This window comes from Dioszegia hungarica (genome assembly GCF_025882075.1).
Source record: "Dioszegia hungarica strain PDD-24b-2 chromosome Unknown MKK02contig_8, whole genome shotgun sequence".
NCBI classification, from domain to species: domain Eukaryota; kingdom Fungi; phylum Basidiomycota; class Tremellomycetes; order Tremellales; family Bulleribasidiaceae; genus Dioszegia; species Dioszegia hungarica.
Genome location: NW_026515770.1, coordinates 2471892 through 2493006, shown reverse-complemented (window position 1 = coordinate 2493006; position 21115 = coordinate 2471892). Strand labels below are relative to the sequence as shown.

At 57.6% G+C, this 21115-nt stretch overlaps 6 protein-coding genes across 6 annotated transcripts; 3 read left to right on the top strand and 3 right to left on the bottom strand.

The window, feature by feature from the left end:
• Window positions 1-22: 22 nt before the first annotated feature.
• Window positions 23-1391, bottom strand: MKK02DRAFT_26429 (coiled-coil domain-containing protein 55-domain containing protein; the record flags this gene model as incomplete). The annotated part of the gene is made up of 2 exons (XM_053087190.1): window positions 23-738; window positions 791-1391. The coding sequence occupies 2 exons, from the start codon at window positions 1389-1391 to the stop codon at window positions 23-25; spliced, it is 1317 nt and encodes a 438-aa protein (XP_052945737.1).
• A 1062-nt stretch (window positions 1392-2453) lies between these two features.
• On the bottom strand, window positions 2454-5349 carry MKK02DRAFT_44658 (uncharacterized protein; the record flags this gene model as incomplete). The annotated part of the gene is made up of 5 exons (XM_053093033.1): window positions 2454-2518; window positions 2572-2625; window positions 2680-2764; window positions 2809-3036; window positions 3088-5349. 5 exons carry the CDS (start codon window positions 5347-5349, stop codon window positions 2454-2456), a joined length of 2694 nt encoding a protein of 897 aa, XP_052945736.1.
• A 384-nt stretch (window positions 5350-5733) lies between these two features.
• On the top strand, window positions 5734-10863 carry MKK02DRAFT_44657 (RAVE protein 1 C terminal-domain-containing protein; the record flags this gene model as incomplete). The annotated part of the gene is made up of 15 exons (XM_053093032.1): window positions 5734-5829; window positions 5876-6025; window positions 6072-6198; window positions 6250-6340; window positions 6387-6453; window positions 6502-6623; window positions 6679-7033; window positions 7087-8279; window positions 8344-8508; window positions 8557-8807; window positions 8855-9492; window positions 9538-9784; window positions 9841-10094; window positions 10141-10348; window positions 10403-10863. The coding sequence occupies 15 exons, from the start codon at window positions 5734-5736 to the stop codon at window positions 10861-10863; spliced, it is 4425 nt and encodes a 1474-aa protein (XP_052945735.1).
• A 319-nt stretch (window positions 10864-11182) lies between these two features.
• MKK02DRAFT_44656 (uncharacterized protein) lies at window positions 11183-16676 on the bottom strand (the record flags this gene model as incomplete). Its single annotated transcript, XM_053093031.1, has 24 exons — window positions 11183-11214; window positions 11264-11356; window positions 11409-11715; window positions 11765-11914; window positions 11961-12044; window positions 12095-12192; window positions 12241-12333; window positions 12395-12530; window positions 12577-12658; window positions 12705-12876; window positions 12922-13083; window positions 13137-13498; window positions 13557-13989; window positions 14036-14130; window positions 14176-14234; window positions 14294-14543; window positions 14594-14628; window positions 14678-15160; window positions 15208-15326; window positions 15370-15557; window positions 15612-15686; window positions 15731-16011; window positions 16060-16296; window positions 16347-16676. 24 exons carry the CDS (start codon window positions 16674-16676, stop codon window positions 11183-11185), a joined length of 4356 nt encoding a protein of 1451 aa, XP_052945734.1.
• A 445-nt stretch (window positions 16677-17121) lies between these two features.
• On the top strand, window positions 17122-19828 carry MKK02DRAFT_44655 (rab-GTPase-TBC domain-containing protein; the record flags this gene model as incomplete). The annotated part of the gene is made up of 8 exons (XM_053093030.1): window positions 17122-17174; window positions 17228-17360; window positions 17408-17806; window positions 17856-18083; window positions 18136-18275; window positions 18320-18462; window positions 18513-18874; window positions 18920-19828. 8 exons carry the CDS (start codon window positions 17122-17124, stop codon window positions 19826-19828), a joined length of 2367 nt encoding a protein of 788 aa, XP_052945733.1.
• Window positions 19829-19994: 166 nt separating this feature from the next.
• MKK02DRAFT_44654 (tetrapyrrole biosynthesis, uroporphyrinogen III synthase) lies at window positions 19995-20914 on the top strand (the record flags this gene model as incomplete). Its single annotated transcript, XM_053093029.1, has 2 exons — window positions 19995-20277; window positions 20322-20914. 2 exons carry the CDS (start codon window positions 19995-19997, stop codon window positions 20912-20914), a joined length of 876 nt encoding a protein of 291 aa, XP_052945732.1.
• Between the last annotated feature and the right edge of the window lie 201 nt (window positions 20915-21115).

Here is a 21115-nt window from a genome sequence, read left to right as displayed (position 1 = left end):
GTCTATTGGTCTGCGCTTCTCATCATGCCTTCACCTTCTTCGCACTCTCCTCTTCCCCATCTTTCCCCTTCTTCCCCTTCCCCCCCTCCGCCATCTTCCTCTTCCTCTCCTCATATCTCGCTTTCGCCTCCGCCCGCCTCTTTTCCGCTTCTCCATCATCACCCTCCCTCCTCCTCCTAGCAGCCTCCTCCTCCTCCCTCAGCCGCCTCTCCGCATCCGCCTTCTTGCGCTCATTCTCCTCTTTAAGCTGAGCCGCCAGTCTCTCCCTCTCCCTACGCATCCGGTCCTGATAACCAGCTGCCGTCCCGACCGCCTTGGACTGATACACGCCTCCTTCCAGTCCGGCGCCGGTACCTCGCCCGCCTGACCGAAGCGAGTCGGGCAGTTCCGCCTTGGGCTTCTTGGTGATGTTTAGCCCGGCACGGAGGAGGTCTCGCTTATCGACGACCTCGCCTTCGTCGTTGATATCTACAGACGAGCCGTCTGGGGCCGTTGCCGTCTTTTTAGCTGGAGGAGGAGCCGAGGAAGAGGAGGAAGAAGCGGCTGCTTCGCGAGCGAGGAAGGGGTCGTATTCCGCTTCAGGCTCGTATCCCGGTGCAATAGGTGGTCGGATTGCAAGTGATGGACCGGCCGCTGCTGGGGCTTCGGTGACGGCGTCATGAGCCGCTGCTGAGGAGTCGAGCATGGTCTTGTAGAAGGCGGTGAGACCGGGGCCTTTGGCTGATCTCCGCAGCTTCTCTGCCGCTGTCAGCTGTGGCCCCCTTGAAAACAGTACGCGCCAAGAGCTCACCTTCCCGCTCCCTCTCCTCCTCTTCCGCCTTCCTCACCTCCTCCATCTGCTTCTTATACCCTTCCGTCACGAACTTCTCCTTATCCTCATACATCCCACCCTCCTTCTCCCGCTCATGCGCCAACATCTTCTCTTCCGCCCTCAATCGATCCAACTTTCTCGTCTGCGCACTCGCCAGAAACCCCTCCATGTACTTTGGCTTCCGATCCTCACTCTCCGCCTTCTTGGCCGCCTCCGCCTGCCGTTCTCGCGACTTGAGCTGGTCATAGACCCCGTCATAGTCAAAGACGGAGGCGTCGAGCGCGAGGGCCTCTTCCTGCGCTTTCCGGCTCGCGCGGGGGAGAGGGGCTGCTCCGGATCCGGACACCGCTGGCTTGGCAGAAGGACGGGAACGTGAGGGACCAGCGAGAGAAGGAGCGGGGGCGGGGGTGTCATCCTCATCCTCGTCGAAGAGCAGGGGTTTGGAGGTGGGTTTAGATTTGGCTTTGGACTGGGCCATGAGCGCTTCCAAGTTGGATTTCGGGGATGTCGCTGGGGCTGAGCCAGTCGCTGGGAGCTTAACCCCTCCGAACGAGAAGGCTATCTTGGTGTTGGCAGCCATGATGCTGTATGGTGTAGTGCTGGATGTCCAGGCAAACAGAGCGAGTTTTGGCTGGCGAAATCACACCGACCGACCGAAGCACCGAAGCTCTACGCACGGAGTACTGGTGGCAGACGCAACGGCGAAGACCGGGTGGCGAGTTCAGCAAACGTGCCTGAATATCCTATTGCGTCATTGACGTCATCCCGCTTTTGCGCGAATTCAAACTCAGTCCAGCTTCAAGACACAGCAACTCCGTCAAATTCACTCTTCTATCTGTATCCTCATCGCAATTCCCCAGCACCACCCAAGCCAGTCGCCGAAAAGACTCTACAAAACCTTGCAGACAGAATGCCGTTCACATGTGAGTCTCTCGCCGACCCGCGGTCGATCGTCAACGATGTCTTGCAGGAGGTCCGGGCTGATGCTTGGCGTAGATAACAAGCGTGTCACATTGATTCCTAGAGTGAGCTCTCTTGATCTCTTTCATGCCAGCAGTGGAATGCAGTGGAATTCAGCTGACTTTCGTAGGTGCTCTACCTGAACATCTGGGGTGAGTCTTGCATCACTGCTTGATCAGTCTGGCAACTCCGGTTTGCGCTCGGTCCCTCGCTGATGGGATAGGCAAACGCTGGTCTCTGAGCTTCGGCCGCAGCGGACACCTCAACTACCACCACTAAGTGCACATGTCGGACACATGAGTCAATCATAGAACACGTGAGTTCTACAGTTTCGATGGCAGACTGGCAGCAGATATGCTGATCATTGTAGCACCCTTAATCATGGATGATATCCCAGATCCCGCGTGCGCCACACACATACACGTTGTATCATATACCGATAGCGGGACCATTGCACCGTTCTCTATAGTCCATCTCTGCAATAGATCTGATGGATCTGACTTTGATGCATCCAAGATCTACACGCAACGTCAAGACATGATCTACAGTGGTTCTCGCCATTCTCCGCGCCGGCTCGCTCTTTTCGTTATATGGGTACAGTAACGCCACACAGGCACCCGGGCCCCTCGCTTCTGATCCTCTCCATCCTCATAGTCCCCTCCTTCCCTCAGCCACACCTCGCTCAATACATCTCCTCGTCTGAACCGGGTCGCTTATATCCCTTCTTCAGGGGTGACCCGACTTTGGCTATCACCCGTCAGCTTATCTTCATCAGTCCAGACTGGAAACGGCAGACTCACGAGCGTGTATCAGGCTCTTGCGCTTAGCCTCGGCGATCCCGGAATGTATGCTTGCTAAGATATCAGCTACAGACCGGTAAAACGTCATATGGAATGCCGGGAACTCACAGGAGTACGAGTGGCTCTGCCCGGGCCCGACCGAGCTCGACAGTGCAGCCAGCGAGAGCGATTTCGGCTCCATACTCTTCCGCCTCTACTTGATCAGCTCTGTCTCTCAACACCGCTCTTGAAACTGACCTTAGCAAACACATCCTCCTCTCCCACTTCCACCGCATACTTTCCCTCATCCAGCCGCTTCCCCGCCTCCTTACTCCGCGTCACCCAGCTCAGCCCCACAATGTGCGGTCGCCGACATTCCGGATCTTCCTCCTCGAGTTGCTTCTGCTTGCGATACCAGTTTAGCGTGGCTGGTCGGCCGGATTTGTAGATGATGTGTGTACACGAGTCGGATGGTCTGCTCAGTACCTGACAAGTCAGCTCTGAGATCCCCACGGCGGAATGCTGAAGTAAGCTCACCCTAGCGCCTAGACTCCGGAGCATATCGGCAAAAATCCCCGAACTGTCCGTCCCGTCCGCAGTCCACACGTCCACATATGCCACCACGCCCTTCAAGCACCCCATCCCGCTCGTGGATGAAACAATCGCAGCGAGGCTCTTATCCCCGACCTCGTCCTCTGTTCCGGCCACGACAGCACCGCTCACGCCCGCTCCGGAGACCGAATACCTCGGCTTGTGGACCGCCGATAATCTCGCCGAACTCGCCGAGGACGGTAACATCGACTTGCCGAGGATATTCTCCTTCTCGCCATCGACGACCATGGCGAGGCTGGACCGCGCCGATGAGGCCGCGAGTGAAGGGCGTCGCGTAGGCTCTACGGCCGGAGCGTCTTTCTTGACTTTGAGACGCTCGAGGGCTTCGCTTAGCCCATGCAGGGATCGAGAGGTATCCATCCATCCTTCCCGCCTTGTGCTGAGGCTGAGCGAGTTGCGCTCGCTCGACGGCTGGTTCTCGCGTGCCGCAGGGGCCGAGACGGACCGGAGTGGCTCGCGCGCCGGGCCGCTTGGGTGCGAGGGACCGGAGGTCGAGGTGGGAAGGGTTGGGACGTCCCGGAGTATAGGCTCGATGATGTGCGAGGGGACAGGGACGGAGATTTGACGGTCCCGCGGTCGAGGGAGGAGGCCGGAGCCGAGTGAAGAGGGGTAAGAGGGCTTGCGGCGGACCGGCTGATCTGCTTGGGAGGAGTCGGACGAGTGGGAGGGGCCAGTCGGACCGGCGAGAGAGGACAGGGAAGCGTTGGAGGTGGTGGACCGGGCGAGAGGACGGGCTGCTACGCCTAGACTTCCGAGAGCGGACCGCTTGAGCGCGCCGGCCGTGGGGGCGGAACCGGAGGATGTGGAGGAGGTCGTACCAGTGAGAGCTGCCGGCTTCGATACGCGAAGAGGGATCCGGGACGGAGGCAGCATACCGCCTGGCCGAGCTGCGCCCGCTGATGAAGCGGCCAACGATGGCTTTACCATCGTCTCAGGTTGATCCACCCCCATATCGTCTCGTAGAGGCTTGATCTTCTCCGACACCCTCCTCAGGGGAGCAGCTGAGGAGGATGACAAGGGTCTAGAGGGAACCACCGCCGGTCGCGAGAGGAACTGCGTCATCGACGTCTGACCGCCCGTGCCGGTTATCGTCGTCGGTCGGGAGGTAAGAGCTGGTGCCGGTGGACGGGCCGCGCCGAAGCGTGAGATGCTGGAGAGGCCTTTGCGAGGCGACGGGACGATTGTGTACGCTGGGGTGGGAGGAACAAGCGATGATGTCTTCAGCGGACTGGGGGCGGCGGGTAAGGACGGCTGACCGAAGGTTGGGAATAACGAGCGGTCCGCAAGAGGTGCGATAGGAGGGGATTGCGTGGGGGTGGTGGATAGTTTGAAGATGGGATTGATACAGGGCGGGGTGGCCTGCCTCGGTAGGTGGAATCGAGGGGGCGAACGGGACGTGGAGGGCTCGTTGTTCCCGAAAGTGTCGGCCACGCTGTCGTCGATGATCATGCTCTCCTCCATGCTTTCCTCCTTCATACCGACATCCTCCAATCCTTCCTCCTCCTTCGCCTGCTGTTCCACCTTGACACCGCCTTTCCATCCCCGACTCCTCAGCTCCTGCACGGTCTTCATAGGTGTATCCCCCGGACCGACTCGCGAGACCGGGCTATCGCCTAACAGCATCTCATCCGAGCTCACGGAGTTCCCCTCGTCCGGCGGAGTTGCGGATACCCGATTCGGAGTATGGGCAAGCGGGTGGACCCATTTTGCCCCGCCTGGTTGCGACGATACCGCGTGTTGACCGTAGCGCGCCGGAGTAGAGAGTGCAGATGGGCGGAAAGCCGTTGCCGACGGCCGGTTTGGAGAGAACCGAGAAGTCACTGTAGGTAGCCGCTGACCTTCAGGCGAGTACAGCCTGACCTTCTTCCCGATCCCGCCCTCATCCGAAGCCTTCCGCTTCCCATTCACCATGACCGATCCCGCGGACGATGATGATGACGTCGACGTACTTCGCGGGCTGGTATCGCCTAGTACAGATAGCTTGGTCCGACCGAGCCCGAAGCCGGTGGTGGACCGCTTGAGGGTTGACGAGGCTTTCCGAGAACTGGATAGAGTCGGCCTAGTGAGGGTGGACGTGGAAGAGGTAGTGGATGTGGTAGATGAGATAGAAGCGAGACGGACCATTGAGCGGGTGGAGACGGATGAGGGGAGGCGGGAGGTCGAGCGGGAGAGGGTTGGGCGATCCATTTTGGCGAAGGCGGGTTTGGGTATGGGTTAGGGGCGAAAATCAGGCGCGTGGAGGATGCGTTTGGGGAGAGAGTGAGACGTCGACCGATCGCGATGATGCGCAGCTTTCGGGCAGGAGATTCCGCACAGCTGTGCGCCCTACTCACGGGAACGTCGGACTGAGCAATGGCTCTGCTGTATATGCAGTATGGCGGGGATATAGATGCAAGATGAGGGAGCAGCTCAGCGGGGTTGTTTGTCCCGGAAGGGGAATTCCGATGGGCGATGCGGGGTATTTCACCTGGGCATGCGGGGTAAAGCAGGCCCAAGCCTGCCCAAGCTCAGGCAGCGAGATCCAGCAGACTCATCAAGCAGACATCAACGATATACAGCCTGACTAGGAGGATGTCGCTCCGCCTCCGCCAGACAGTAGCTGGCCAGTCGAGTATACACAGCAGATATGGCGTCGCTACGATTGCCTTGGCGGACAAGGCTTTGATCGTGAGTGTCCCGTAAGCAAATGAGGAATCGCAACTCATCTGACAAGGTGTACCCCTCGGCCTCGAACGTAGTATTGCTGAACCATGAGCTGGAGCTCGTGCAAACCTTGCCTTTCTGGTCTGCGTTGCCATATCGGGCAGCCTCGTCTTCGAAGCAAGGTGTAGAAGGGGTAGTGACCAATAAGCTGGCTGGACTGGTATGTCCACCCCAAACCCCTCTCGCCAGCTAAGGCTGACCAGCAGATCATCGCGTGGAGCGGGACGCATGCTGTGCTATGGCAGCATATTACTGCGAAGGGTATCGGCAAGTGGGAGGTCCACTCCACACTGGTGCTCTCAGCGCAAATCACTGCTGTGGACTACAAGGCTGGTGAGCTGGCAAATCCCGTTGTACGCCGGTGGCATAGCAGCTCATCTGTAGGTATGCTGGTCGTCGGCACTAGAAACGGCATAGAGCTATGGAAGCATGATCCCAAAGCTGCCATTGTGGTTTGGAATAGGTTATGGGAGCGGTACGTCTCGCTTTCTGATGTCCATAAAATGAGCTGAACATTGCAGAATGCTACCTTGTCCAGAGTCCGTCATTGTCTCGCCCGCATCGGGCCACATCGCCTGCTTCTCTGCTGTAAGCTACCAGGGCCTCCATGACGTCCCGCACGAGCTTATTGGTCAGGCCGAAAGATGCGTCCGCGTCCTGACCATCAATGCGAAAGGGGAACTCTCGGGGATGCCGCAGGAGATGCGCCATCCGCGTGAGCTGGAATGGATAGGCTGGCGGAAGCCTCGTTCAGTCGCGTGAGCTCACTGTTGCCTTCGTCACGCGATAAGGACCAAGAGCTGATCATAGCAGAAGCGGCGACGCCCATCTATACACCATCACCAAGAACTCCGTCCTTCGGATATACGCTCCGGTCCTGGACGATCCCGCTTGGTTTCAGCTCCACTCAACTTTGGACGGGCGGGCATTCACTTCGGTGCCCACCAGGGGGAAGGGCAAGGCGGTGGTTGCGGAGCCGACGGGGCGTATATGGCCTTTGGAGGCGGATGTCCTGCGGGACGCTCTGGAACGAGCTTCGGAGGAGCGGGAGGGCGTAGCGGGGCTTAGCGCCGAAGTGAAGAAGACGGTGGAGGGGTTGTTGGCGGAAGAGGCGGATGTGGTGCTGTGGGTCGGCGATGATGGGGTTACGGCTGTAAGGTCGATCTTGGTAAGCTCGACCGCACCGACCGCTACTAAGTCAAGCAAGAGCTGACTGTAAAGAACATGGATCGTAAACCGCCGACACTGCTCAAGTCAGTTCCTCTGGCTCGGATACAGTCGTCTATTCGAGGTGGACCTCTTGACCGGTCCATACCGCATCTCCTGCTCGTTCCTTCATCATCTACCATTTTCGCCATCCCGCCGTCTACCTCAGATTCCCCACATGTCCATCCACTAGCCTTGTCTCTACCCATTCTCCTCATGGGAGATCCAAACGGAATGTCCACACTCCCTTCGACTGCGCCAGACGAGACGCAAGCCGTACACCTCCAATCCGATATTCGCTCTTTCGTCCGTACACCGAACGGCCGAGGACTGCTGGCCATCTCGGAATCAGGCGAGATTGGCGTTTGGGCGAAACATCAACGTGGCAGACCTAAGCGGGGAGTCAAGCAGGCCAAGACCCTGTTGGGTCGGGGCCAGTGGACTAGGGATCCTGCGGCGCCATCGGACCTCTGTGCGATCTTCGCCAAGGGTCGAGCTATCGTCGCGTACTCGCATCCCCCCAGCGGAAGCGGTCAGATCAGCTTACAGCACCTGGATATGGACGCAACTTCACCTACACCGTCGATCCCACTCCCGGACTTCCACCTGCCCGAGGGCGAGGCGATCAAGATGATCCTGGCGGTCTCAGACATCGACGATGGGATGAGCGCAGCGGGGAGGCGGACGGAACGGGCCGTCATCATGGCGGCAAGTGGGGCGGGAGAAGCTTGGGCGTGGAGTGTCATCTCGAGGCGGATCTCGGCGGACGAAGCGGATCCAATGCCGGAAATCAAGCTCCTGTCGCGTTACACCCTCCCGATCGAGCCTGGATCAAACGGAGAGCGGGGCCGACCGAGACTCATCCTCCCTGTGGATCCAATGGGATGGCATCAGTCCACCGTGGATTGGAAGAGCGACACGCCGCTCCAGGATATGGTCTTGACCATCTCGGACGCCGGGGTCCTGGAGTTCTGGCGGCCGAGATTGGCGATGCTGCTGGGCGGGGCGAAAGATGGGAAGAAGGAGGCGGCGTGGACGCGGACCGGAGTGGTTCATACAGATATCACCGATATCTGTATGGCGCGATGTAGCTCCAGGAAGAAGACGGTGTTGGTCCGCGTCGGAAAGGGAGGGGAGCAGGAGATCACTATATGGGATTCGAATGTCAGCGAGTTTTCCACAGGTCTGGAATTGACCAAAGCATATGGGTGAGTCTGCTCATGGGTATAGTCACCTTCACTTCGCATTTGGTGTCGAGGCTGACTTGTTCAGGAAGGAGGATGTCATACAGGATCTGGATTGGACGACGACTTCCGATCTTCAGTCTGTCCTCGCGGTCGGCTTTGCGCACAAGGTCGAACTGGTCTGCGAACAGCGAATGAGCTATGTCGACGAGGCCCCAGGGTGGGCCACCTTCATCACCATTGACCTGAACCAGTAAGCACAGTCGGTCCTGGCTTCGCTTCGTAATACTTACCGTCTCAGATACACCTCAGTACCAATCAACGACTCGATCTGGCTCGCTGGCGGCTCTCTAGCCGTAGGCTGCGGGAGTCAGATCTACCTCTTCAGTCGTTTCCTCAATCGCGGGTCGCCCGTTCCCACGCCAAGATCTTCGGCCCAAGATATCCGTTTACAATCGCAAGATCCGGAGGATATCTTCCAGCTCATCGCCCATCAAAATGGGCCGTTATTGGATTATCACCCCGTCATACTCGCGCAGTGCCTCCTTTGGAGTGAGTGCATAGTTATACGAGAAGACCTGGATGCTGATACAACGTAGACAAGCTGGATCTGGTCAAGGAGATCCTGCTCAATTTCAGGCAGAGCTTGCGGAGCAGCGAGGAGGAGGGATCGAAGCGACTCCTATTCGAGCGGATGGAGCCGATGGCGTTCTCTAAGCGGTCGGCAGACTTGCCGAGAGGGGGGAAGAAGCTCGCTCCAAAGTACGAATCTCTCTTCGACACCGCGCCGAATCCGATCGCGGAGGACGAGGGGTCCGACTTCAGTCAAGAGACCATGTCCGACCTTATCGAACGGCTCGAGAGCAATACGATTTACGTCCCTCTCTCATCGAATGAGAAGTCCATGCTCGCGACGATAGCGCAGGCGACCGTCGAGGGGGAGCGCCAGCGCCGCAGTCTCGACATTTGCGGTCTGAGATACCTCATCTCGATCCGGATATACGCCAATCTTGATCGACTCTCAGGTCGGATGAGCGGCCCAGCCACGCCAGGGTCAAATAGCAGTAAAAGACCACCAGCTCGGCTCTCATTTCGCAACATCGTCTGGGCAAGCCACAGCGAGAGTGACGATGTCATGCTATCTGCGGCGACGGAGTGCTGTGAGGGCGGAAAGATGGTGTGGGCGGACGCGAGGCGGTTGGGCGTGTTTCTCTGGCTCAAGTCTGCCGAGACTGCTGTGAGTGGCGCATGTTGAGGGAGTGGGACCAAGCTGACGATGTAGAAAGCTCAGCTGGAAATCATGGCTCGAAATCGGTTCATGCAGGACGAAGACCGCGATCCGACTTGCTGCTCCCTCGTCTTCTTCGCTCTCGGCAAGAAGAAGGTCATTCACGGTCTATGGCGGCAGGCGCCAGGGCACAAGGAGCAGAACCTTATGCTGAAGTTCCTCATGAATGACTTTGAGGTGGAGAGGTGGAAGACCGCAGCGACAAAGAATGCTTATGCTCTGCTTAGCAGACAGCGGTATGGTGAGTTGATACATCTCGACCGATCCTCCGCGCTGGACTGCCAGCTCATACCATAGAATATGCCGCTGCCTTCTTTATGCTCGCCGGATCGCCCAAGGACGCCATCAATATCGTTCTTCGCCAGCTGGACGACTGGCAGCTTGCCTTCGCGCTCGCTCGCGTGGTGGAGAACGGGACGGAAGGGCCGCTTGTCAAGTGGATATTGACGGATACTGTCATTCCAATGGCGTTCGCGGGCGGGCATCGGTGGTTGGCAACGTGGGCGTTCTGGACTTTGGGTCGGAGGGACTTGGCCGTTAGGGTCCTTATCGTAAGCTCTTCGACTGTGCATCTAGTCTCAGCAGCTGACGTATCAGTCACCTATGGCCGACGTCGCGCTGGACTGGGCAGCTGGATCACCCATGTTACCCGTTGGGAACTCGGAGAATGATGACCCGAGCCTACTTCTCCTCTTTCAGCACCTGAAGAGCAAGAGTCTGCAGACGGCAAAGGGGACGAGCGAAATCAAGGGCAAGACGGAGTTTGATTTCGTGCTTCACAACGCTAGGGTGTTCTGCCGAATGGGTGAGCTCTACTTCTAGTATCTCTCATTGCGCAGGCGGGATCTGATATCTGCAGGTTGCCATCCACTTGCTCTGGATCTACTCCGCTCATGGTCCTTCGACCGGCCATTCTTCCCACCCACTCGCGCTCGGACACGCAGCAAACCCCTCACTTCCCCTGATCCCCTCACCGACCCCAAACCTGTCCGACCCTCACTCGAGAGCCTGTCTCCATCTTTCACCCGACATCGTCGCCCGTCTTTCATGCTGTCCTCTCATGGCAGGCGGGAGAGCATGGTCATGGACATGGACGTCATGGCGGAGTCTGAGGCCCCGACGAGGACGGGCACGCCAGAAACCAAGCTCGGCGGGGTGTTTGAGGATGGGACATTGGCAGAGAGCGTGGCGGACAAGGAGAATGAGAAGAAGGAGGATGTACCGCTGGAGCCGCCCCGGAAGATGGGGAACTTGATGAAGGAGCTGAAGCAGGATGTGCAGCAAGGAGGGATGGAGTTCAATATGGACAACTTCTTCTAGGCCCTGTCGGATTGGAATGCTAGGTACACCTCGATGCATCCCCTGCTATCTGGCGGAAGACAGTGGGATCGAGTGGTCTGAAAGAATAGTCTCGCACTCCAGCCCCTCGCTTCATGGAGAGTACGGAGGGCAAAGAAGGGGCAACACCAAAAGGGGACTCTCCGCCCCATGAGCGACCACGTCCCTTTCTCGGAGCTGTAGCAGTAGTGGATCGAGACTGATGAGAGGAGTGGACGGTTTACCACTTTTTCTCGCATCATGTACAAAATGTATAGTCGGGCTCAGAGGCGAGCTGCAGGGGAGCTTCCTCGGGATCTCTTCACCACTGCGGGATCCAGCCGAGTACGTATCCTATGATCATGGTCAGCTTGTAGTGCTGCTATAAAAGTGGGAGACCCACCCTGTGCAAGATTGGCGGGATCGGTAGCCTCGGCGATCAACAGTTGAACCTGTCGTTTGACTTCCAAGGGTTGTTCAGAGCCCTTCTCGTAGCCTGAGAACTCAGCTCTCAGTCCCAATGCACGCGTGTCTAGAGTGTAGCTCACCAGCAAGCTTCCGCTCGATCGTCGCCAATACCTGCAAAGCTCTCGCGTTCGTCATAGACCCGCCAGCTACCTTGGCGATCCAGCTATCGTCCGTATAATCGGCATCCACCAGGCTATTATCGATCCGGTGGTACGCGTCCGAGTCCCCTTCTTTTGGCGTAAAGGCAGGCGCCACGCTCTGAGTGTGGTTGCGCGTGGTGGGTGGCGGGTTGAGCCGGACGGACTGTTCCTGCCGACCATGACCTTTCTGAGCGGGCTTGTCTTTGCTCTGCTCCTGCTTGTTTACCGTAGATGAGGTGCTGTTCGCCTGGGGATTTCAGCAAGGAGACCAGAGCTGATGATGCACGGAGACATACCGTCCAGTGCAAAAGCGGGTCATATAGGAAAGCCTCCAGCATAGCCAGCAAAGTCCCCCTATTCTCCCTCAAGACCTCCATGGTGTAGACCGACGCCTTCTTGTAGCTTCCTCGCGTACCGGGAACAGCGTGACCTTTGTGACTAGCAAGCTACTGAGTCAGCCCACTTCCCCAGGCATATGGGCTTGATAGTCACCTCGAATGCGTTCGTCATCATCCTGGTAAGGCGGAATGGGACCTTCTCGGGGAGGTATGACCGATCTTGTGAAACACAAAATAGCTAAGATGATCAGCAACAATCGACGGGGCAGCGGGTCATGCGATACTCACATCGCCGAAATCGATGTGCAGAGCGCCCCACGTCAGCTGGTCGACCAGGATGTTCGATCCGTGTCGGTCACCGAGACCGATGATGTGCCCGACGAAACCTGGTATCTTAGCTGGTGGTCTACGAGTGCGACATCAATATGACTTACTGCCAACGCCTAAAGTACGGGCAAAATTGGTGCGACGCCTGATCCAGATCTCAGAAGAAGGGCTGCGTTGCCAGAGGACGTCTTTGAGCTCGCCTATACCAGATCACCCCTGCCACTTTTTCTAGCCAACACGACAATGCCTAATACTACTTACCCTGCTTGGAGTGCGACCACGCGGCCTGAAGGCGCTTGACTTTCTCCTCGGTCGGCAGCTTGTCGTAGCGGTCCATTTCGGATGTCAGATCTGAGCGCGGCTTGTCATGGAGCGAGTCGAATGTCTCCGGATCGTACTGCGCGGATCAGCTACCTCAATGACAGTAAGATCAGAGCACTCACTCCAAGCATTGAGGCGAGCTCCCTATCGCTGAGCTTGTTGTTCTTGTTCTTTTCGCGATTCGCTTGGATCATGCCTTGTAGTCTGAAGGGTCAGCCGCTCTCCGCTACGCTAGGGTTAATGGACGTACTGCTGTGTATTCGGTACCCAGCTCAAAAGACCTGCGGATGGTGAGAGCGGGATGACTTCATACGGCAGTAAGTGCAGATTTCGGCCAAATGACTCGCTGTTGTGGTTGAGCAGGGTGTTGATGAGGGTGAAGAGCTGCATGATACGCTCGTCGCCCCGAAGATCCTCATTCCCTTGTAGTATCAGCTAGTATCGGCGACGAGCGGAGACCGGCTTACCTTTGAGGAGGAATGTAAAGTTCGTGAACTCGTCCCGCTGAGACCGCCATGATCTGATGGACAGCTTGCGAGGCAGCATCTTGGTATTGAGGATATCAACTGTAGCTGGAAATGAGTCGATAAAGGCTTGATCGTCGAGCTTGACCTGCGGATCGTACTGGCCTGCGCTTGTCAGCTTCTCGCACAATCGACCAGCTCAACGTGCTGATACTCACCGGGTACAGTCAGAATACAGTCTCGCATAGCAAGCAACCTGGGAGCAGTGTCACGCATGAACAGCTTCGGATTTGACACCTTGTACTGCTGCGAGATCGCCGCGTCGATATTGCCAAACAGCTTGTACAGCTCGGTATACGCCGTATTGACGTAGCCGACCGAGCGAGTCGAGCGATACCGCTGAAGAACAGCATATACCGAGTCGATATGTCGCCCAAAGCGCTGGACGAATGCATCCTCGTCCGGCGTTTCGGGGCGGCCAAGAGCCTCGTAGTCTTCTTTCCAGAGCTCGGGGACTTCGTGCCAAGCGATCTCCATGAGCTCTACTCTGGGCAGGCATTTGTCGATGAGGCCTCGCCACCTGTCCAATCAGCTTGATCCATCACGACGAGACGATGAGGACTCACTTCTCCATCCACGATGTCGACACGCGGATCAACTCCCGCCCGACCGTCTCGGCCTGCTTGACCAGCGTCCCGCCATCCTTCATCGTAGCGATATGGCTCATGATAACCCTTGCTGCGTCCTGGTGCTCTGCCTTGCTCTGACTGGCGGTCATGAGCGGCCAAATGATGGCATGCGGGTACGCCGAGGCGATGTCCTTGAGAAGCCCAATGAGGAGACCCTGCAGATCCCGATGCTGAGTACCGAGACGAGCGATGAGCTGGGGCACAGCAGTGAGCCATACCGTGACTGGCGTAGATGCGAGCTGTTGTTCTGCTTCGATGAGGACCGACTCAGATTCGCCATATCGGAACCAGACGGTGACGAGGCGAAGGAGCGCCTTGATCATCTTCTCGGGCGACTCTTCGGCCCGGATGGCTTGGAAGAGGCCTCGGATAGCGGGTACGACTGAACCGATCAGCTAGACGCGGATAGTGATTCCCAGCAGGCATACCGTAGTTGTTTATGGCGATGGGATCCCGACTATCGTGATTCTTGGCCTCGAATATAGCCATTGCAGCTGTAGAGAGCGCATATGATCCAGTGAACCTGTCCTTAAGTATCCATACTCCAGCATGATTGGAAAGGGCTAACCAAGTGTCATCAAGCTTTGCGGCAAGGCTGTAATACTTGTACACCTCCGAAGCGGGATCCTACATAGCGTCAGCGCCGCCGTTCTCACCTGCAGAGCGGTCCAGACCGGAAAACTCACCGAGATCCATTCTGGGCCCTGGATGACCTCGGACCACTGTCCCAGCCTGTACATCCGCCTTCCCAGAGTCCGCCTGTATCCTTGATCGACATGCTCCGTGGACGTCAAAGGCCGCATCCCCAGCCCTTCGTTCATAAAATCATCCTCCTTGATTCGATGATGCTTGATGAATCCCGAGGCGTGCGTGCGGAGTGTGTCAAGGAGGTGACGCATCGCGGCGGAGTCCTGGCGAGCGCAAGCGTCCTTCCAGCTGGCAGATCAGCGGACTGACTCGAGTGCCAAGGTGCCTCGTAAACTCACAGGAAGCGCAGCTTCGTATACTCGACCTTGCAGCCCTGTAAAGTCAGCTTTCTCCCTTTGAGGAGCTGAAGCCGGAGGCCTCACAGGTGGAGTCACATCAGGCGTCACCAAATCGATGATCTTCTGAGCAGACTCGTGCTTCCCCTGACTCTCGCAGAGCTTCGCACAATCCAGATAGCACACCTGCAGCTCCCACACCCTGGGCTCGCAGGCCAGGCTCCAGATCTGCAGTCGACGGAGCCATGAGTTGCTATCGGGGTGGCTCTGCTTGAATCTTCCCCTCCAGCCGGCCAGTATCGATTGCCGCCGCTCAGGCTGCATCTTGTACGCCATGACCTCGGAGAGCTCGACCAGGTATTCCGTCTTGGCGAGCGTCTTCCCCGCTTCCGACGGGCTGATGCTGAGGCAGGACTGGATCTCGTCATATGCCAGTGTTTGGGCTTTGGAGATGCGCTGAACGGCGCTCCGGTATTCTGCCGCGTTGACGTCGATGATGGCTTTGTACAGCGATTTCGAGGTACCCTTGGGATGGAATGCGAGATAGTCGGCCATGGCTTCGTAGTCGCCCTACACCGTCAGCCTGAATGCTCCGCCACGGTAAAGGCAGTACATACCATATGCCAAGCGGCTGCAGTCGCCCAGTGGGCGGTTTTCCGGCGCTCGTGATCGGTCAGGCCTTCGTACATTGCCTGCGCCAGCTCGTAACCCTTTTCAAATTGCCCAAGAGCGTGATCTGGACCATCAGCCCGACTCATTGACAGATTACTGAGACTTACAGCACAACATGCGGGTATTGAAAGAACCAAAGGTGTCCACAACTCCCTTGTCCATCCCTTCCTGGGCGTCCAGCGCCTGAGTCCAATGTCCGAGCTGGGTGATCCACATGGGGTCTGGCTGGGTATCGTAGTCGTCCTGGAGCCACATGAGGGAGCTCCACGCGGAGTCATGACCAGAGATCCCGATGCTGCCGGTTATCAGCTACTCCCACACCATGGCAAAAGCCAAAGATGAAACATACCGGATGTTCGCCTCGACTAGGTCTCCGATCCTCTCAGCGGTCATGCTCCTCTCTGCTTCCGCTTCGATGAACCAACTAAAAAATCAGCTCAAGACTCCTCCAGCAGCGATGAGACTAACAGGCTAGCAGCAGGGAGGATACCGTGCAAGTCTCCCAGATCCGACATCGCACAAGCTGTAGCAGCCTTGAGGACCTCCATCGGCATCTCCTTCTTCTCCTTCTGCAGGAAGATGAGCAGCTCCAGGATCACCTCGACTATCGCTTTGCTCGTCATCGGGTCGGCGAGCAGGCGTATCAAAGTCTTGTCCACCTTGGCCTTGAACGCGACGTCCGCTTCGATCTGATTGTAACAAAGGAGGAAAGCCGTGGGGAAGAGATCCTCGTGGATCTGAGTGTCGAGCTGAGGATGTCAGCTGGGACTCGCTAATATGGTCAGAGAGACACTCACCTTCCAAGTAATGACCATTTCGGGAACTGCACTCGCCTCCACCGTTGCGCGGTATAGGTTCGCCAGCCATATTTCGTGCTGCTCCGTATTCGGGGCAAAGAGGGAGTGTGTCCAAGCGTAGCGAACATCGCGGGTATGAGGGGGGAGGTTCCCTTCGAGAATCTCGTTCAGCACTGGATGGAGGGTGGGTCCTGCAGCCGTAGCGACAGGCGGGGCTTTGAGACTGCCCGAAGATGCCTGAGTATTCAGTATACTATGACCAGGAAGTCATGGAGGACAGAGCTTACAGAGAGATCGGTCGAAGGGATGCTTGGGATCAGTTCCAATCCCAGGTTACCGTCCGCCTTTCTCAGCTCGTCCGTCTCGCCCACGCCATCTAGGACCATCAATGCCTTCAAAGGCTTGACAAAGCAGCTCTTCATTGGATCCACTATCCCAGATACTTCGGCCAGCAATCGTAGACCGGCCAGGATCACCTCCGGTGTCCGGGTCGTATCGATGCCCTTCAGGAGCAGGGGCATCCAGATCGACGAGGTGGTAGCCATTGTCCGACGAAGTTTTGGGTCAGCAAGCATCCTGAGGCCCTCGAGCCATACTGCGTCGTCGTAGGGTGCCATGGTAAGTCCTTGGCAGATGAGAGGGACGATCCTGGAGAGGATCGCTTGAGAGGATTGACTGGTCATGGTGCCGGAGAGCGACCGAGACGATCCTGGTCGTTAGAGGCAATGAGTATACTTCTTGAGTAAAGTGTACAGCCTCGACGCCCTTGCCTCACCTGTATCAGTCTATACTCATGTCATCCTTCGATGATGAAAGGTAAAGGGAGAGATCCTTTGTGCTCGATAGCTTCACCACCTCCACCCCTGCCGCGGCCATCTCCGGACGATGTCAAGACATGGCCAGACGACCTGCACTAGTGAGGACGCTCATTCTCCAGCTATGCATCACCTATAAACGTCCATCTCGCAAAGCTGCTCATCTCCGAGGGTCGAGTGAGCGCTCTATGAAATACCTGGCGGCGTTGTGTCGATGACTCAGCCCAAATAGTGTAGAGTTGTCAAGATGACCGCTCCGGAAGAGGCCATCTTCGTCCGTCCTGCAGCGGACGCCATACGGTGAGCTCGTCTCACAGCTCCTCCGGATGATGGACATCGCTGATTCATGGCAGCTCAGCATGGCGCTCTGTATTCTCCGACCCGCTTCTGTCACTCGCTCGACTGAAAGCTCAGGCGACGACCAAGGATGGACTAGGAGATGAGGAGGGGGACGGCGGTATCACGCTGCGGTCGGTGTATTGGCGGGTCAGTCTTCCTCACCATTGGCAAGGCAAGCCGCTGAAGGATGACAGCTGTACCACGGCCTTCTTCCTCCTCCGACATCCCAGAACCTTTTCGCCCCAACCCTCGAGATATCCCGAGCGATGTACACATCGCTGCGAAGGCGGTACCTGGTTGCTCCAGACGGACGCTGGGCATCTGACTGCTCGCCTGACGACCAGTCTCCCTCCTCGCCACTGCCTCTGCCTGCTCCTGGTGGACCAGAAGGAGAGTGGGATCCACTGAGTCTGGACGGGCAATCACCCTGGAAGACTTGGTTCGCCCATCAGGATCTGCGGGCGACAATCCGCCAGGATGTGGATAGGACCTTCCCCGACATCGACTACTTCCGAATAGAGAGGGTCAGGCGAATGATGGTGACCATGTTGTTCCTCTTCGCTGTGCAGAACCCGGATGTCGGGTATCGCCAGGTGAGCTTGACGTCGACATGCACCCAAAGACAATGGCTGATTGCGGCAGGGGATGCACGAGCTCCTGGCTGTATGCCTTCTGTCGGTCGACCGCGACTCGCTGGAAGTCGACGCCAATCAAGCTTCATCATCAGGATCATCCAGCCAGGCTGTCATGCTTGAAGCAATGCGGACGACTTTGGACAGACGATGGGTGGAGCACGACTCCTACGGGCTGTTTCAGGAGCTGATGAGGGGTGCCAAGGCCTTCTACGAGTGGCGAGCTGAGGAAGGACCAGTAAGGCTACTCTTCACCGTCACTGGCGTGTGCTTCGAGATTGACGTCTTAGCGGACCAAAGTGCCAAATGCACCGGTTGCGCCGATCATACTCCGCTGTCAGCAGCTCCACAACTCGCTCCTCCGGCGTATTGACCCCCAGCTATGGGAGCGTTTCGAGACGGAGGGACTGGAGCCGCAAATATGGGCAATGTGAGCTGATCCTACCATCAATCCACTCAAAGCTGATACGACAGTCGATGGATCCGACTTATCTTCACCCGAGAGCTGCCTTTCCCCGCAGCAATACGGCTGTGGGACGGGATCTTCGCGGAAGATCCAGGTCTCGGGCTGATCGACTACGTCTGTATCGCTATGCTGCTGCTGATACGGAACGAGCGTGAGTCTCCGTCACGCTGCTTAAGACTGAGGAAGTAGTACTGGAGGCAGACTACTCGACACTCCTGTCCAAATTGCTTCGCTATCCCTCATCGTCCACCCAGTACCCCTTCTCACCGCATCTTATCCTCGCTCAAGCTCTGTTCTTACGCGGCAACGTCACGCCCGCTGGCGGCGTCGAGGTGGTGCTGCAGAATCAGGACCTACTCGGAATTCGCGCAGCACCGCCTGAGCGGACAGAAAGGGACGACCATCAGCCGAGACGCCTGAATCATGGCCGGACCGCCAATACCCGTCCGCCTCCTCCTCAACCCTATCGGCCCGGGGTACAAGGTCTGGCGCAGGGACTATTCGAGCGAGCACAGGCGGCAGGCCTGGATAAAACATTCTACTCTACCGTAGCTGATATCCGGGTGAGCTTAGCGCTTAGCTGGTGGAGCTGCCAAGCTGATAAACAGAAAAATCTGCCCGAAGGCTACTCATCCTACCTCCCAAATCTTCCCTTCTCACCACTCGGCACTCCATCCCCACGCGACAATCCACAGTTCTCCTCGATCCCCTCCTCAGCATCCGCCATCCCACCGAGGTCGAGCTTCTTCTCTCCGCCTCACAATCCCATCTCTTCCTTCTACCCGGCAACCCGTCCAGAAGTAAGCAAGCGCCCGTCCATGGACAGTAACATCTCGATCAAGTCCCTCCGGGATGCGGAGCGGGATATGGCGGAGCTTCGGCTGGCCATGGTCGGTATGGGCAAGGCGATGAACGAGTGGATGTCTGCTCTGTCTGTCACGGAAGAAGTCGCGAAAGGGGACGCGTATAACGGGCTGGGAAGAGTGAGGGACACACTGCTGGATGCGGCAGGGTGCGAGGTGGAGGATGTGGTCAGGCAGTGGGGATGGCACGAGGGGCTGGAGGCGCCGAGGAGCAGGGATGAGACATTGTCTTCTGCGCCATCCTCGGCAGCTCGACCGACTCAAGCGGAAGCTCCGCCTCCTTCACCCACACCCAACCACTTCTCATCGCCCGAAACGCCGAAGGTTTCGTCTTTCCCCACCGCGCCACGTCCGGCTGTCATTGCGCCAAAACCGACTCTTCACCTCTCTTCCCGCGACGATAAGCCAAGTACCGGTCTCTCACGTGTCCCCTTGACTCCACCGGTCCGGGACAGCATGCGTGCGGAGCAGAGTCGAGTACCAGCGGGGTCAGCGGTCCCGCGGAGGGATGGCGGATTGGCAGCTGGCGGTCCGAGAGGAGTCAGCGACCCTTTAGATCCGCTGGCGGGTCTTCACGTCAGCAAGGACCCATTAGGAGGTTTTGGTCTGCCTAGTGGGACACATCAGGAGCGGTCAACGGGGAGATACGGGTGATATGTAGACCAGCCGGTACCAGCTTGGATCATCAGGTGTATTTTGTACCGCATTCCTCGTTTCCGATCCAACATGAGAGTGCGCAGTTCCGGGGCCAATCGTGTCCGGTCCAGAAGTCCAGAAGAGCGCGTCCGCGACGATCTGCTCTTCACATTGTCATCTATCCATGAGTGGGGCACCTAAGTTGCCGAGCTCCAAAGCGCAGCTATGGCTCATCAAGGCCGAGTCTGCAGGCCGGACCGAGGCGTATCAGGAGGAAGCAGAAGCAAAGGGGTTCGAGGTCCGATATCTCCCTCCGTTAGCGGAGCGGTATGAGACGGCCGAGCTCGAGGAGCTGCTTTCGCGGAAAGGGAGCAAATGGTATGGGGTCATTATCACTAGCAAGCGAGGAGCAGAGGGATGGATCCGAGCCGTGAAGGCCTTGGAGGCTCGTGGTGGATTTGAATCAGGTGAGCTGGTCATCGAGATTCTTACAGCTGGAGCTAAAATTCAGCCCCGGACCTGTCCAAGCTCGCCTTCTATACTGTCGGAACTACATCCACCGAAGTATTGGCAGCTTCGGGCTGCGCAAAGTCGCTCCTCCCCGATCTCGGCCGCGTCACCTCGGCGAAGACAGCCACTCTCCTCGCCGAGCATATGCTGGAGCAGCTCTCCACCTTTCAGCCCGATAGCGCTGCCTCCCGGTCGTACCTCTTCATACGGGGTGACAAGTCTGCCAACAACCTACAGCCCATCCTCCGGGATGCTGGCCATACGGTATACGAGACACAGGTCTACAGTACCTCTCTCAACCCCGAATTTGCCGGTCTCGTCAAGAGCGAGATCGCTTCCCTTGCGGCAGGCGATGCGCCGGGTCGGGACTTATGGCTGGCCTTCTTCTCGCCCTCTTCGGCGGGATATGCGTTACCGTACCTCACTCCATTGCTCGACTCCGCGGCAGTAGGCGAGACAGGTCCTCGCGTACGGGTCGCAGCGATCGGGGAGACGAGTCGGGCGTACCTCGCTGAAAGCGGGATAACGGTTCATGCGGTTGCGGACCAGCCCAATGCTCGCGGACTGGTCGGTGCGATCACTTCGGGTTCTTGAAAAGTGGATCTGCGTCCAACAGATGCGTCGTGGTAGGTTTCTTCATCTACTAGCTGGTCCAAGTAACTTTCACTGACTGTGGCAGCACCAACCCCTATAAAAGCCTTGCCTGAACCTCGAAGTGACCCTTGGTCACAATGGCAGGTCCGCCGTCGGTTCACGACACTTATCGGTCGAGGCGGTCCAATTCTGGTCGGGCAG